This window comes from Bombina bombina, chromosome 12 (genome assembly GCF_027579735.1).
Source record: "Bombina bombina isolate aBomBom1 chromosome 12, aBomBom1.pri, whole genome shotgun sequence".
NCBI classification, from domain to species: domain Eukaryota; kingdom Metazoa; phylum Chordata; class Amphibia; order Anura; family Bombinatoridae; genus Bombina; species Bombina bombina.
Window position 1 is genome coordinate 41,446,407 of NC_069510.1, and position 17,156 is coordinate 41,463,562.

Below are 17,156 nucleotides of genomic sequence, written 5' to 3' on the forward strand. Positions count from 1 at the left end.
TCTAATGCTTTTGTACAGAAAACTGCCAATGATGTCTATTGGGTTTTTTGTAGAAAATTAATTTATTATATTATAGCTATATATATATTTGCTATATATATTATATTGCTAAATTGCCATCATTATATATATATATATATATTGCTCTTCATTTAAAACCTTTTATACAGTATATCAACCAGGGGTGGACTTACAGGATCTAGCGAAAATGTCAGTAACATCCTGTTTTAAGCAGCACAATTAATTTGGTCAAAGTTGGCTTGTTTTTGTTGTTTTAATTGTCATTGCATAATGGCAGCCGTCTTGATCTTTCACAAGACTGGCATTTATACGTTAGAATTGTTAGAATGATCCTGCACAGTAAATTCCTTATAACAATGACATACAACATCAAATATTCTTTTTATACATTTCTAGTATGATGAATTTAAAATCAACTTAGTAACAATATATTGTTTTCCTTTTGTTTACTAACCCTGGGCAGTGTTTTTTTTTGTGTTTGTTTTTTATAAAGACATAGAGGATATATTCAGTTTTTGTAGCCTACAGGTATTTATTTTTTTATATATATATAAAGACTTTATCAGAACAGCAGCCCTGACTCTAGGGCAAACTCTGCTGTCCTAAGGTACAGTAAACTTCATAGATCTGAAACAAATGACCTGGATGTCAATGAGCAAAGAGATTGTTAGTTTTGTTTTTCAACATTGGATCCACATTCTTTATAATATGTTGCAGAAAGAATCAGTTTTCCCCCCATTTGCTGTAAAATGCAAGAAGGCATTTGGTGCCTGTTGGAATGGCTAAAAAAAAAAAAGGCCCTTTTTAGATTTCAAAACCAGATGCATCATTTCCATGTAAAGAGAGAAGATCCGAAGACGTCCTTCCCCCCCCTCCCCAGTTCACAGCAGGATGTGCCAGGCTACATGACCTGCGGTGAATACCTTATTACTAGCCTTGTACATGAGAAGAACAAGACAAAAAGCTCAGAAGATCTGTGTTCTCCAAAACAAATCTATTGATACAAGTTAGCAGCACTGATAACCCAAAATTATAATATAAAAACAACCAAGTTTCCCATCACACTACTGAATGAAATTGTTACATTATCAGTTTATGAAAACCAAGTCTAAACAATAGCTTACCTTGTGCAAAGGTTTTAGACCCTATTTAAATGCATACAGGTTTTTTATGCTCACTGTTTTATCCAAATGGTTTACCCTGATTAGTGCAGACTCCAAATCTCATACCCTGCTATGTATATAAAGGACACTCATGAAAACATGTTAAAGGAATATTAAAGAGATATGAAACCCAAAACATTTATTTTGTGATTCAGACAGAACGTACCATTTTTAAAAACGTCTCCAATTTATGAAGTTTGCCTCATTCCCATGATATTCTGTGTTGAAAAGATACCTAGGTAGACATCTAACGCACTATATGGCAGGAATTAGTGCTGCCATATACTGTTCTTGCAAATGGATAACTTTCTTACAATACTGCTGCCATATAGTGATCCAGAAATGGGCTGGTTTCAAAGCTTTATGCCCCTGCTTTTCAACAAAAGATACCAAAAGAAGTAAATTAGAAAGTTGTTTGAAATCACATACTCTATCTGAATCATGATATAAAAATATGGGGTTTCATATCCCTTTAAACAGTGCTCCTTTAGTAAAACCGAATATATTATATCAAAGTAAACATAAAAAGAAACCAATTGTATATTAAACGCAAACAGCTTGCTTATTTACAGTATAGCCTCTGCCCTCAGGGAAATAAGAGAACTGACATGTTGGGTACATTCTGCCTCTTCTGAGCATAGGCAAATCTGACTCCCTGTTTATCTAGTATTCACTTTATACTAATCCACATCATGTTACTCTGTATAGACCCCAGTCACATTGTAAGGGCTGTGACAGGAAGTAATGAACACTGCACAAATTATTTAAAAAAAAGAAATAAAATGTAAAATCCTTTTACAATGATGAATAATATGTATTGCAATGATTCCAATTAAGCCACTGCTTAGTGCTTTTTTTTATTACATCAATTAAACAGTCTCATATCCCTTTTGCATTGTGCACCAGCATTTTAAACACATCACTTGCTCAGAGAGCCAAAGGTTATTGTACCGTACAGTAATGACTCAATTTCTTAATTGCTGACTTTATAAAAGCCCCACTGGTGTTTTTAGCAGCTGCAATATTTAAAATGCAGTTACACTGAGAATATGCAAAGAAAGATTTTAACACTAAAATGGTGATGAATATTACTAGAATTTGCAAGAGCACTAGATGGTAGCACTGTTTTCTGTAATGCAGTGTTCCAAATGTCTACCTAGGTATCTTAAACACAGAATCCCATGGGAACAAAGCAAATTTGATACACGAAGTAAATTAGAAGCTTTTTTAAAATTATATTCTCTGCCTGAATCACAAACGAACATGTTTGTGTGTCATATCCCTTTAAATACTTGACATTCCTTTCTTTTCCTATGTAATAATTGACTTGGACCCTAGCAGTGCTCTGCAGGGTAACCCTGTACCATCCTGTTCCCTGTGTTGGTCAAGGTCCCATTCTCAGATGTCATTTTGCAGGAGATGATGGGACAGATTACATCAGTAGGTCACAAAGGGCTTTTGGCACCTTGTAATGTAGAGCATTTGACTGTAAGCCATTAAAGTGACATCACCTGGAAGAGAAACACGAATGTCAACATCATTTTATTGCCACATAAACTATTTTTGTGTGATCAAGTGGATTCTCCTTTTTCACAAACTATCAGATAAAAATGCGTTTGTCCCAACTGGTTGTCTCAGAAAGAAACTGGTCAGATATTTAAAGGGATAAATGAGATGTAACAAGAGTTGCACCTGTTTGATGTCCGTTTCAGGACAAGTTAATGGATAACATTGTTCTGAAGGAAATACTTTTTTGCATTACTCACTGTAGCTTTAGTTTGTGTTTAACCCTTACAAAAAGGTTAACCCAATATGTAAAGTCCTGCCTGGGTAAATATTACAGCTTCCAGCAGGAGATGGCCAGCGAGCCAATCAGGAGTGGCAGTGAAAAGCATTCACCAATCACTGCAGTGCGCTGTGGCACTAGAGCAGGACTTGATACCTGCATATCCTTTTTGGGTGTTAAAAAATATAGTCAGAGATTACAAGGGGAGAGCAAAAATGCATCCCACTTGCATTTTTGCTTTGCTATTTCAGGTGGATAATTAAAGGGACATTTTCTTCTTCTTCATGATTTAGAAAGAGCATGTCATTTTAAACAACTTTCTAATTTACGTCTATTATCTATCTTATTTGTTTCATTCTCTTGATATACTTTATTGAAAAGCATATCTAGATAGGCTCATCAGCTGCTGATTGGTGGCTGCACATCGATGCCTAGTGTTATTGGCTCCATGTGCATTGCTATTTCTTCAACAAAGGATATCTAAAGAATGAAGCACATTGGATAATAGAAGTAAATTGGAATGTATTCTGTAGCTGAATCATGAAAGAAAAATATTGGGTATAATGTCCCTTTAATATTAGTTGTGCGAGCGGTAATATGGCGCATTCAAAATTCCTCAGGTAATAGATTTTAATGATGGACTGCGCTAAATTTTGATTCACGTTGGATAATTTGAAATTTTGAATGTGCGAAGCTGATTGAGCCTAAAAATCAGTAAAAGTAATAATGTTTTAATTTATTTCTATAGCATTTTAAGGAGTATTTTTATGCACAATAGCAGTCGATAAAAGTTAATACCACTTTCAAAAGTTTTAAATTAGAATGGACATTAAACACCTCTTGTCTTTGTGTAAAATTGTGCTTTGTGCCACGCTCCCTAGAGAGACCAAAAAGCAACCTAAGTTTCAAAATGCTGCAAATTGTCTAAACCAGCTATTTGATTTGCAGAATTTGCAGGCTACAGATTTTGCTTTTTGTCCTTTCTAGGGAGCGTGGAACAAAGCACAGTTTTACCCAGAAATAATAAGTGTTTAATGTCCTTCTCATACATAGTTGTCCACTTCCTGGGAGAGCTGGTTTCCCTCAGTGACGCACAGCTCCTGATCACTAGCAGTCAGGAGACACCCATGTTCAGTGCCAGAATTAGTGGTTGTTCCAGGTGAAGGATTACTGACTACTGAACTTGCCGACCAATAACTCTTAGGCCACTGAGTAATCCCACCTCTCAGAAAACATGATAAGAAACATGAGCAATTTAGAGCCTCAGAGAGCCAGGGGTTATTAAAGAGACACCAAGTTAAAACTCATAGAGTAAAATAAATGTATTTTACTATACATACTTAATTTACATGATGAGCAAAATACTGACCCTACAACATGCTACACATTGTTTACATGATCAGTTCAGGAACTAATTTATACATGTCCCTAATTGGCCAGAACAAAGGAGATAGGTTCACAAAACGTATGAAGCTTTTTAGAGGGGTATGTCCCTGAATTGCTAAACAGTGTTTTTAAATGGGTGTAAACATTGTATTGTGTATGCAGATCTACTGTGGTGCAGTACTTAATTGTTAATATATAGCAAGCATATAAAAATGCTGCTAAATGGTAAGGAAATAGAAAGAATAGTGTGGATCTGAAAGAGTATAAAATAACAAGGAAAATGGAAAAGAAAGCGGACTGATGACTTGGAGATTTTGACTCTCTATTATGGGAGAGGGTCTGCAAAAGATCTGGCTGGGAGGTGGGTTCTGTCAAGAAGACCTCATGATTTTAGAATTTCAGGGGATCATTTTTCTTTCTTTTCTTTTTCTGTACTGTATTGATATGTCTGCTATTCACAATTATCAGAACTAAAAAAAAGGCAAGGTTCTAAAAAAAGGCAAAGTTTTTGGGAAGAATGGCTTTTATTACTTACATCTGGAGAACCAGATATAAAGTGCATTCTGCTCTTCTCAGGAGAATTATTTTTTTTATTGGTCAACACAGTGACAGGAAACAACGTCCCTATCAAGACACCAACCTGAGGTCGATCAGAGGTGACACTCTAGGACAGTGATGGAGAACCTTGGCACCCCAGATGTTTCTGTACTACATTTCCCATGATGCTTAGGCCCTCTGCAGTCCAGTCAAGCATCATGGGAAATGTAGTTCTGAAACATCTGGAGTGCCAATGTTCACCATCACTGATCTAGTATATCTTGTAGACATGTTTTAATAACTTTTATGTTATTGGATAGGCAAATATGACAGACATGTCATGTTTGGTATCAAAATAATCTTCAGGATGTCACAATGGGATGGCTTATAATTGTATGTACACTGTATAAGTTAACCTAAAACTTCAGCCATGGCTTGCTATGACAATGGTGAATTTAGCAAAATAATATTGTCATTCTACATGGGAGGCTGCGTAAAACAACGTAAGTGATCATCTTTCCTTGTCAAACTCCCTTGGCACAGATATATAAGCTAGTACAGTATTAGGTTATATTATATTCTCCTTTTTATTTTTTAAAAACTGTTTTGCTTTTGTGTGTGTTTGTTTGTTAATTCCTGTTTTAAATAAATGCACTGTGACTCTTTTGTTCATAACGAATGTTCCTTTATTAAGTTTTTCCTTTGTCTGATATTTGAACCAAGTTACTGAAGAGACTAGTAATAACAGTATTGTGTTTCTTAGATTGATTTTTTTGCCAAATTTGTGTTTTGTGATTTTCAATCTTTTAGTCTAGGTTTTTCCTTAAGATTTCCCATATAATAATCTTAAACTGGTGGCAGCAGAGATAGTTTAGCACAGGTGGCGTTAAACGGGAGTTTGAGCATTTTTCTGGGTCTATTACAGACAATAAAGGGTTTGTTGACCCTTGCACCCACTAATCTAAAATACAGGCTTGCCTGGAGTGGCTAGACTGTGACAAACTAGTTAATGTTAAAAGGGTTGGTTAACCCTTTTTGTGACAAACTGGTGACTGTTGCAGGACTGCTAAAACCCTGTATGACACAGAGTCCGTATATGATCTTGCTGGGATTTGGGGTCTGCATACGGTCTGATTGGGAGGTAGGATCTGTACACAGTGTGGCTATGAAGTGGGTTCTGTACATAGTCTGGTTGGTAGATGAGGTCTGTACGTGATCTGGTTGGGAGGTGGGGTCTGTACATGGTCTGGTTGGGATATGGGGTCTTTACATGGTCTGGTTGGGATGTGGGTTTTGTACATGGTCTGGATAGGAGGTGGGGTTTGTACACAATCTGGTTGGGAGGTGGGGTTTGTACACAATCTGGTTGGGAGGTGGGGTTTGTACACAATCTGGTTGGGAGGTGGGGTTTGTACACAATCTTGTTGGGAGGTGTTGTTTGTACATGGTCTGGTTGGGAGGTGGGGTCTGTGCACAATCTGGTTGGTGAGGTGGGGTCTGTACACGGTCTGGTTGGTGAGGTGGGGTTTGTACACAGTCTGGTTGGGAGGTGGGGTTTGTACACGGTCTGGTTGGTGAGGTGGGATTTGTACACAGTCTGGTTGGGACGTTGTGTCTGTACATGGTCTGGTTGGGAGGTGGGGTCTGTACAAGGTCACGTTGGGAGGTGGGATCTGTACAAGGTCTGGTTGGTGAGGTGGGGATTGTACACAGTCTGGTTGGGATGTAGGGTTTGTACATGGTCTGGTTGGGAGGTGGGGTTTGTACATGGTCTGGGTGAGATGTGGGGTCTGTACATGGTCTCGTTGGGATGTGGGGTTTGTACATGGTCTGGTTGGTGAGGTGGGGTCTGTACACGGTCTGGTTGGCATGTGGGGGTCTGTACACAGTCTGGTGGGGAGTGTTCACGGTCTGGTAAAGAGAGCAGGGTCAGGCTATACAAGAGCGATGGACAAGCAGGGCCTGTATATATAGGGGCATGACCCCGCCTCTCATCTATTCTTATTTATACGTGAGGACTTGGTGTGACTTTTCCATGAGCTGTTCAGTCACTGCTTGCATGGAGCTGTGTGAGTCAGGAGCTGGGTGTGTGCATACACGTGTATTTGTTGTGCAACCACCAGCATGACGTGTGCTCAGCAAACACAGCCACTTCCTGCTGCAGTCGGACACAGTTCAACAGAAAGCAGTGGTACCTGGCTTCATTACTGCTCTCCAACTTCATTACTCACAGTCATAAAACTTACTATATTTTATAGACAGATTAATGAAAGGAGGCAGTGACTGGATCTGTGCTTCTTATATTGTAATGTGCTTTATTTATTGTTTGTGTATGAGCCCTCATATTGTTTTTTTTTTATCTCTAACCCTCTAATATTTGTATCATGTTTTCAATAATCGTGTATACTGTGTGTAGCGTGGCATTGCCAGGTATTTAATATTTGTGTTTGCATACTCTTTCCTTCCTCCCCCCTCGGTGACCAGCCTTGTGAGTCACTGGGTGCGTTCCCCCCACATTGGCACCTCCTGTCAGGGACACAGAGTCCATGTTATGCAATCAGTTGGCCATGGATCCTGCCCTAATCGCACCTTTCACCAGAATAACACAACTGAAATGAAATAGTTTGTACAGGGAAGTAGTGATGGACTGTAAGCTCTCCGGAACAGGGGATTCCTCCAATTGCATTTGTTTAGACTTTTTTATGTATCTGTATTTCCCTGTATTTTTTTCCTTGAATCAATGTCATTGTGTTACACCTACTCGTGCCCAGCGCTACGGAATTTGGCAGCACTTTAATGACATTGTGTATAAGGTTATTACATGAACTGTAGAGAAGTCTTCTGGGTGACATAGCTGTGTAGTGTATGTTTAGGAAGATGTAGTTTTGTGTTAAAGGGCCATTATAGTGCCAAAATGACCTGCTCTAATCTGTTAGCACTAGCGACTCCCACAAGGGGGTTAAACGCATAGTTAAAGTGCCTCTCAGTAGCCGTAGAGAACAAGCAGGTGACCCGTGGCAGTTGCACAGCTGGGTCATGTGACTGCCACTGCTGATTAGGTCACAGGCTGCTTCCTCTCAGGACCAGCAGTTCTCTGCAGCTCCCAAGCAGCACTTTAGCTAAGTGGAGGTTAAGCCCGTAAGTTTAAATTAGAGCAGGCAGTTTTTTTTAACTATAATGTAAGTATAAGCATGTTACAGCAATCTCTTTATAAGGACACTTAAAGGGACAGAATAGTAATAATAGCATGTTCTCTAATGCATACATGTCTCCAGATAATGGTTAAACCCCTAGGAAGGATGGAGCATTGTTGCTCTTCAGCAGGATTTGATAATTAAGCCAATAAGGAGTGGTATATGCAGGCACCAGCCAATCACAAGTTGTGCCCTGTTCAGAACCACTTTAGAAATATACGTGGTGGTGGAGATTAACCTTGTCTTTTACCATTTTGCAGGGGTTAAAGGGACATTAAAACCAAAAATTTTCTTTCATGATTCAGACAGAGAATACAATTTTAAACAACATTCCAATTTACTTCTATTATCTAATTTGCTTCACTCTTTAGATATCCTTTGTTAAATAAATAGCAATGCACATGAGTGAGCCAATCACATGAGGCAAATATGTGCAACCACCAATCAGAAGCTACTGAGCCTATTTAGATATGCTTTTCAGGAAGGAATATTAAAAGAATGAAGCAAATTAGATAACAGAAGTAAATTAAAAAGTTGTTTAAAATAGTATTCTCTATCTGAATCATGACAGAAAAAAATTGGGTTTAATTTTCCTTTAAATAGAGAGGCAAGCAAGCTCAGCTTTCACACTGTACAGCTGCCAGTACTAAAGATGGCCGTGAGTAGTAGGAGGGGAATGGTTATAGAGCTATTTTGGGGCATCAAAAATAGGTGGAAGGGTTGATGAAGATCACTACACTACAGAAAGAAAAACAAATGTGTGAATGAAATAATTAAAGCAATTTAATTGATATTGGAACTAACAGGAAGTGCTTGTTTGCGCACAAGTGATCCATCGGAAAAGATAGCTTATTGGCTGATATGGACAACCTCCATAGCTCTATTGGTGGATAAGGGTACACTTATACCAGAGCTGTCGTGTTATTTTTCAACAGGACAACTGTGCAATATGCTGTCATACATGGTGCTATTATGCTATATATGCCTATATGCTGTCATACGTACTATTGTTATGATGTATATACCTATATGTTGTCATACGTACTATTGTTATGCTATATATGTTTACTATATGCTGTCATACGTACTATTGTAATGCTATCTATATATGCTGTCATACGTACTATTGTAATGCTATATATGCCTATATGCTGTCATATATACTATTGTAATGTTATATATACCTATATGCTGTCATACATACTATTGTTATGCTATATATGCCTATATGCTGTCATACGTACTATTGTTATGCTATATATGCCTATATGCTGTCATAGTACTATTGTAATGCTATATATATCTATATGCTGTCATACGTACTATTGTAATGCTATATATGCCTATATGCTGTCATATATACTATTGTAATGCTATATATGCCTATATGCTGTCATATATACTATTGTAATGCTATATATGCCTATATGCTGTCATAAGTACTATTGTTATGCTATATATGCCTATATGCTGTCATACGTACTATTGTTATGCTATATATGCCTATATGCTGTCATACGTACTATTGTAATGCTATTTATGCCTATATGCTGTCATACGTACTATTGTAATGCTATATATGCCTATATGCTGTCATACGTACTATTGTTATGCTATATATGCCTATATGCTGTCATACGTACTATTGTAATGCTATATATGCCTATATGCTGTCATACATACTATTGTAATGCTATATATGCCTATATGCTGTCATACGTACTATTGTTATGCTATATATGCCTATATGCTGTCATACATACTATTGTAATGCTATATATACCACCTATATGCTGTCATACGTTCTATTGTTATGCTATATAATATATACACCTATATGCTTTCATACGTACTATTGTTATGCTATATATACCTATATGCTGTCATACATACTATTGTTATGCTATATATGCCTATATGCTGTCATACGTACTATTATGCTATATATGCCTATATGCTGTCATACGTACTATTGTTATGCTATATATACCTATATGCTGTCATACATACTATTGTTATGCTATATATGCCTATATGCTGTCATACGTACTATTGTAATGCTATATATACCTATATGCTGTCATACGTACTGTTGTTATGCTATATATGTATAGTTGTATACCTATATGCTGTCATACATACTATTGTTATGCTATATATGCCTATATGCTGTCATACGTACTATTGTAATGCTATATATGCCTATATGCTGTCATACATACTATTGTTATGCTATATATACCTATATGCTGTTGTACGTACTATTGTTATGCTATATATACCTATATGCTGTCGTACGTACTATTGTTATGCTATATATACCTATATGCTGTCATACATACTATTGTTATGCTATATATACCTATATGCTGTCATACATACTATTGTAATGCTATATATACCTATATGCTGTCATACGTACTATTGTTATGCTATATATATATATATATATATATACCTATATGCTGTCATACGTACTGTTTTTATGCTATATATATATATATATATATACCTATATGCTGTCATACATACTATTGTTATGCTATATATACCTATATGCTGTCATACATACTATTGTAATGCTATATATGCCTATATGCTGTCTTACTATTGTTATGCTATATATGCCTATATGCTGTCATACGTACTATTGTAATGCTATATATGCCTATATGCTGTCATACATACTATTGTAATGCTATATATGCTTATATGCTGTCATACGTACTATTGTAATGCTATATATGCCTATATGCTGTCATACGTCCTATTGTAATGCTATATATGCCTATATGCTGTCATACTTACTATTGTAATGCTATATATGCCTATATGCTGTCATACGTACTGTTGTTATGCTATATATACCTATATGCTGTCATACGTACTATTGCAATGCTATATATGCCTATATGCTGTCATACGTACTATTGTAATGCTATATATACCTATATGCTGTCATACGTACTATTGTTATGCTATATATACCTATATGCTGTCATACGTACTGTTGTTATGCTATATATACCTATATGCTGTCATACATACTGTTGTTATGTTATATATACCTATATGCTGTCATACATACTATTGTAATGCTATATATACCTATATGTTGTCATACATACTGTTGTTATGCTATATATACCTATATGCTGTCATACGTACTGTTGTTATGCTATATATACCTATATGCTGTCATACATACTATTGTTATGCTATATATATATATATACCTATATGCTGTCATACATACTATTGTTATGCTATATATATATATATATACCTATATGCTGTCATACATACTATTGTAATGCTATATTTACCTATATGCTGTCATACGTACTATTGTTATGCTATATATACCTATATGTTGTCATACATACTGTTGTTATGCTATATATACCTATATGCTGTCATACGTACTGTTGTTATGCTATATATACCTATATGCTGTCATACATACTGTTGTTATGCTATATATACCTATATGCTGTCATACGTACTGTTGTTATGCTATATATACCTATATGCTGTCATACATACTATTGTAATGCTATATATACCTATATGTTGTCATACGTACTGTTGTTATGCTATATATACCTATATGTTGTCATACGTACTGTTGTTATGCTATATATACCTATATGTTGTCATACGTACTGTTGTTATGCTATATATACCTATATGCTGTCATACATACTGTTGTTATGCTATATATACCTATATGCTGTCATACGTACTGTTGTTATGCTATATATACCTATATGCTGTCATACATACTATTGTTATGCTATATATATATATACCTATATGCTGTCATACATACTATTGTAATGCTATATATGCCTATATGCTGTCATACGTACTATTGTAATGCTATATATACCTATATGCTGTCATACGTACTGTTGTTATGCTATATATACCTATATGCTGTCATACATACTATTGTTATGCTATATATATATATACCTATATGCTGTCATACATACTATTGTAATGCTATATATACCTATATGCTGTCATACATACTATTGTTATGCTATATATATATATACCTATATGCTGTCATACATACTATTGTAATGCTATATATACCTATATGCTGTCATACATACTATTGTAATGCTATATTTACCTATACGCTGTCATACATACTGTTGTTATGTTATTTGCAATATATAGTATTGTTATCATGCTCGGCCCCTCTAATCTCACTTATCTTTGTACAGACTTTTGTGTCCATCTGGGGTATACATTGCAGTGAGGATTCACATAGCACAGGGGATGTGTGTGCTCGTACTGACAACTCATGGTAAGTGAGAGTTTGCTTATTAGGAATCTTTATAAAATAACTGTATGCTGTTTGTAGTTGTGATATCAGTCCAGAGCATGGCAGTACTCCTGTTTGGTATAGCTTGGACATGCCTGTTCTACCTCTTGTTCTAAAGCAGAACTTTCTGTTGCACTAGTTTATAGAATTCTGTCCCCAGACAAGAACTACATGCTCTTCTTGTCCTCTTCTAACATATGTGACAAACCTTCCCTTCCGTGCTAGACCTGGTCACCCCTAAACTAAACATGCGCCGCCTCTCTCCAAGAACCAGTATGTTTGCCATCTAATTTAGTTCTGAGGCCTGTGTCTATGGAACACACGTGACAAACCTTCCCTTCCGTGCTAGACCTGGTCAACCCCTAAACTAAACATGCGCCGCTTCTCTCCTAGAACCAATATGTTTTGCATCTAATTTAGCTCTGAGGCCTGTGTCTATGGAACACACGTGACAAACCTTCCCTTCCGTGCTAGACCCAGTCACCCCTAAACTAAACATGCGCCGCCTCTCTCCAAGAACCAGTATGTTTGCATCTAATTTAGCTCTGAGGCCTGTGTCTATGGAACACACGTGACAAACCTTCCCTTCCGTACTAGACCCAGTCACCCCTAAACTAAACATGCGCAGCCTCTCTCCAAGAACCAGTATGTTTGCCATCTAATTTAGCTCTGCCAGTGTCTTAGGAACACACGTGACAAACCTTCCCTTTCCGTGCTAGACCTTGTCACCCCCCCCCCCAAACTAAACATACGCCGCCTCTCTCCAAGAACCAGTATGTTTGCCATCTAATTTAGCTCTGCCAGTGTCATAGGAACACACGTGACAAACCTTCCCTTCCATACTAGACCTGTTCCCCCTACACAGAAGGTGTCACCTCTCACAAAAACAGTACATTGACCTCTCAGTTTAGTCCTAAATGTTACCCTCCCTATAAAATTGACTTCATTCTAGGTCTTTCTGCTTAAACTTGAACATAACCTTTGCTAAAACCAGTATATTCGCTACATAGTTTTGTCCTCCCTCTCCCCTCCCTGTAAAATTGACTAGCCCCCTCTTCCCTGATTGCACCTGCATTACCGGACTAGAAAGTGCCTATACCCTTGTGTGATTCTGATGAAAATAGTCTTATGGAAACATCAGACAAGATCATTTGAACACTGTATTGGATTAAGCTGTTCCAGACAACCCTATTTTCTGCTTTCTGCTGTGAACTGATGCAGCTTAAAGGGACAGTGTACTCTAATATGTTCTTCCCTTTAATGTCTTCCCCATTATCCATTTTATCTACTGGAGTGTATTAAATTATTTAAAAATGGCTCTTTCACTTTTATTTTCTCCTTTGAAATAGCTAATTTTGCCTATACTGAATATTTCTGAACTAAATTTCTGGTTACAAAAAAAATATGCTCATGACCTGTGAGACAGAGTTACTAAAATTTTAATTTTCCATTTTATTTGTGTAAATAATTAGACAGATAAGAAAATTAGGCCTGCTTTCCCTACAAGCACAGCCCTTTTAATTGGGTTGTTGTTTCGAATGGCAGAAATAGCTATTTCATATAGAAAATTATAACTAAAGGTGCAATTTCTGAGACATTTTAAACACTGCAGCTGGAATAACAAGTCATCGTAAACACGTTAAGGAGAAACCAATTTTACACTGCACTGTCCCTTTAAGTGATTGTTTCAAAGGTATTTAACTTTGTCATCCATCATATATTACTGACATATCTATTTTTTAGATTCTGGTGGAACATCTTCTAAAAATAGCCAGAGGTGTCTCACTATACTTTAATAGCTTATTTGTAATTGAAGTACCTTCCCTTTACTTCCTCTGTAAACGGTAAGAAATACAGGTAGAAAACCCTTTGTCCAAACTGCCTGGGACTGGAAAAGGTTAGGATTTCTCAATATTTGCATTTGTAAAATGGGACAGTTTGGAAAGAGGATGGGACAAAGTGTAAACAACAATATCTTATCTCATTTATGCATACATGCAATCTAAAGATAGTGTTATATCATTTGTAATGCTTTTGTATACACGGTACCATCAGAGAGATAGTACAGTACTGTAACCTGAAAGGTAATATTTGTTGTTTTAAGTAGATATAGACCATTATTTGTATTTTAGAGCACAAAACACACCAATGACTACAGGTAGAGAAGATTGTGACTTACAGGCAGGAGAAATAGTCATTTTGATTGATATATATATATATATATATATATATATATATATATATATATATATATATATATATATATATATATATATATATATATATAAAGTTTGGATTTCAGAAGGTCAGTATTTTAGAATTGAGAATGAGTTTTCACTGGTTCTCTTTAAGGATTTTCATAATAACCCTATGTCAAAATGAGAATCAACACATTTTTGTTATCTATTTTTCTTTGCCTTAAGCGTTTAGAAAACATATTGAATTAAGATTGGTGTAAATACCCTTTATTTTTAAGGCTTTTACAATAAACGGCATGCAAATCTTCAAATCTGGAATTCTAAAATGCAAACTTTATTCTTAAATCCAAACTTGTTCATATTTATAAATAAATTATCAAAAATAATTCTTCCCTGTCTATGGTTTGTGTTTTGTGTTCTAAAATGCAAATGAGTCTATATTTTCTTCTTAAACAGGGAGAGTCCACAGTTGCATTCATTATTTTTGGGAAATACAGAACCTGGCCACCAGGAGGAGGCAAAGCCACCCCAGCCAAAAGGCTTAAATACCTCCCCCACTTCCCTCATCCCCCAGTCATTCTTTGCCTTTTGTCACAGGAGGTTGGCAGAGAAGTGTTGGGAAGATTCGGTTTAGTCTCTTATGGAGGGTAGTACTCTTCGGAAAGGGGCTGGAGTTTAAAGTAGTCTTGTCAGCCTCTCAACATGGACGAAAGTTGGAGTCCGGAGATGCAAGGAGAGTCTTTCTGTGAAACCATCCCGACTCATATCAACAGCTCCTTAAGCAATCAGCGTTGACAAGTTTCGCTGCCTGCTTTCTTCATTCAAGTCCATCTTAGATGCGGTGCTACTGTCTCACACTTGAAGGGCCTTGTTCCTGTTCCACGGCGTAGATTCTGGTAAGATCGTTTCATTTTACTTTCAATATGAGAATGTAATGTAAATTAAGAAGTCAGGGTCTCAGTGGGACTCCTTTTATCTTTATGGAATCTAGGGTTAATATCTCCTGAGGGGGGTTATTGAACAGGGGGGACTTTAATCATGTTTGTTATGTGATTCTGTCTGCTAATGTGTAGTGATGCTTGGGCTCATGGCTATTTCGGAACATACCGGCCTTTTTTGTCAGGCTGCACAGTCCTTGTGGACTGGCACGCTTTTCTTTGGCCTGTATGGTGCACCTCGTGACCGGGCGTGGTCACGTTTTCCATCTCCATTTCCGTATTCCTGACCATGTGGCGACGGAGAGAGTCTGTTTTGCTAGTTGTCTGGGTCATAGGAGGTGGTGAGTAGTGCCCCAGCCATTGGGGATGTAAGGTGCCGTTTATTTTGTGATCCATAATTTCAATCACCGAGTTATGGAGAATTCTGATTTTTTTTGGAGACGGGTGTCTCTGATTCCGATTCTGCTTCTTGCGAAGAATATGAAGTGGCCCGGGTGATCCATGCCCATCAGTTATGTTCCGAATGCCGCTCTAGAGTACCCTTTTCTCCCGAATCGGGGAACTTAGAGTCCACTGAGCCATCCGCCTCCTGAGGATCCCATATCCTGCGAGGCGCACGCCCTAGAACCTTCTTTTGCTACGCAAGCAGGTGTCCCAAATGTCGTTAGCCCTCCTCTGGAAAGCGTCTTGTTTCCTCCAGAGGTTACGACTCGGTTTGGCATGGCCATATCTATGGCGTTGGCGCATTTACATCTTCCAGAAAGATAGGTCTGTGTTCTGTTAACCAGGGCTCGTCAGGTGTGGGATCATTTGGATCAGATCAGCTCTCTGGGGAAGCAGTTTCCTCTGAGGCTTCAGGGATCCAACCCTCAGGGCTAGGATCATCGGCTGCCCCGGGGGGAGGTAAGTCTTGCCTTTCATTATAGACTGGCGTGCCTTCGTGTCCTGCTGAAGCATGTTTTGGCAGTGCTTGAGGATCTCAGTCCTAATGGGTCGATGGATCCCTCGGTCTTTCGTTCCAGACGGCAAGCAGGACAGATAGCCCAGCAATGCTATGGCTGAGCTCTGTAGCAACCTTAGGGTTGCAGGTTTGATCCCCGGCGAGGTCCACTCAGCCTTTCATCCTTCCGAGGTTGATAAAAATGAGCAGCGCCTTGAGACCCTTACGGGTGATTAGCCGCACTTTACAAGTACCCAATACATACAGGGTTAGACGAATGGGGATGAAGTCAATCTCCTTGTCTGTATTTTTTTTTTCTTCATTTTTTGAGTATCTTATTCCAGTTCTGAACTTTCGAAGATTCAGGTTTCTGACCGGCTGGTCCTGTTTGTGACTCCATTCTTCTTGGGCATTCACCTGCGGGTGCTGCCCTCTTTTACTTTGATCCAGTTAGGATGTATTTTATTTCATGTCTGTTATAGTTTTCTTTTTGTAAACATTTCTTCTCTGGGATTCGATACTAACAATTTTGTTGTCGCTTTGGCACTTCCGCAGGAGTTAAATTAAAGTGTTAGACATAACAATGTCCTATCGTTTATTTTGTCTATCCCTACCAGGGCTCCGACATGTCTGTGGCTTTGGACAGTTCTGAAG

At 37.5% G+C, this 17,156-nt stretch overlaps 1 protein-coding gene across 2 annotated transcripts in view; it reads left to right on the forward strand.

The window, feature by feature from the left end:
* CCDC120 (coiled-coil domain containing 120) overlaps positions 1-17,156 on the forward strand; it is a 56,733-nt gene that overhangs the window by 3,185 nt on the left and 36,392 nt on the right. For both annotated transcript variants that reach the window (XM_053695873.1, XM_053695874.1), the window contains exon 2: positions 12,326-12,408. In XM_053695873.1, coding sequence (XP_053551848.1) covers positions 12,406-12,408 — 3 coding nt within the window. In that variant the 5' untranslated portion in view covers positions 12,326-12,405. The remainder of the gene's footprint in view (positions 1-12,325; positions 12,409-17,156) is intronic.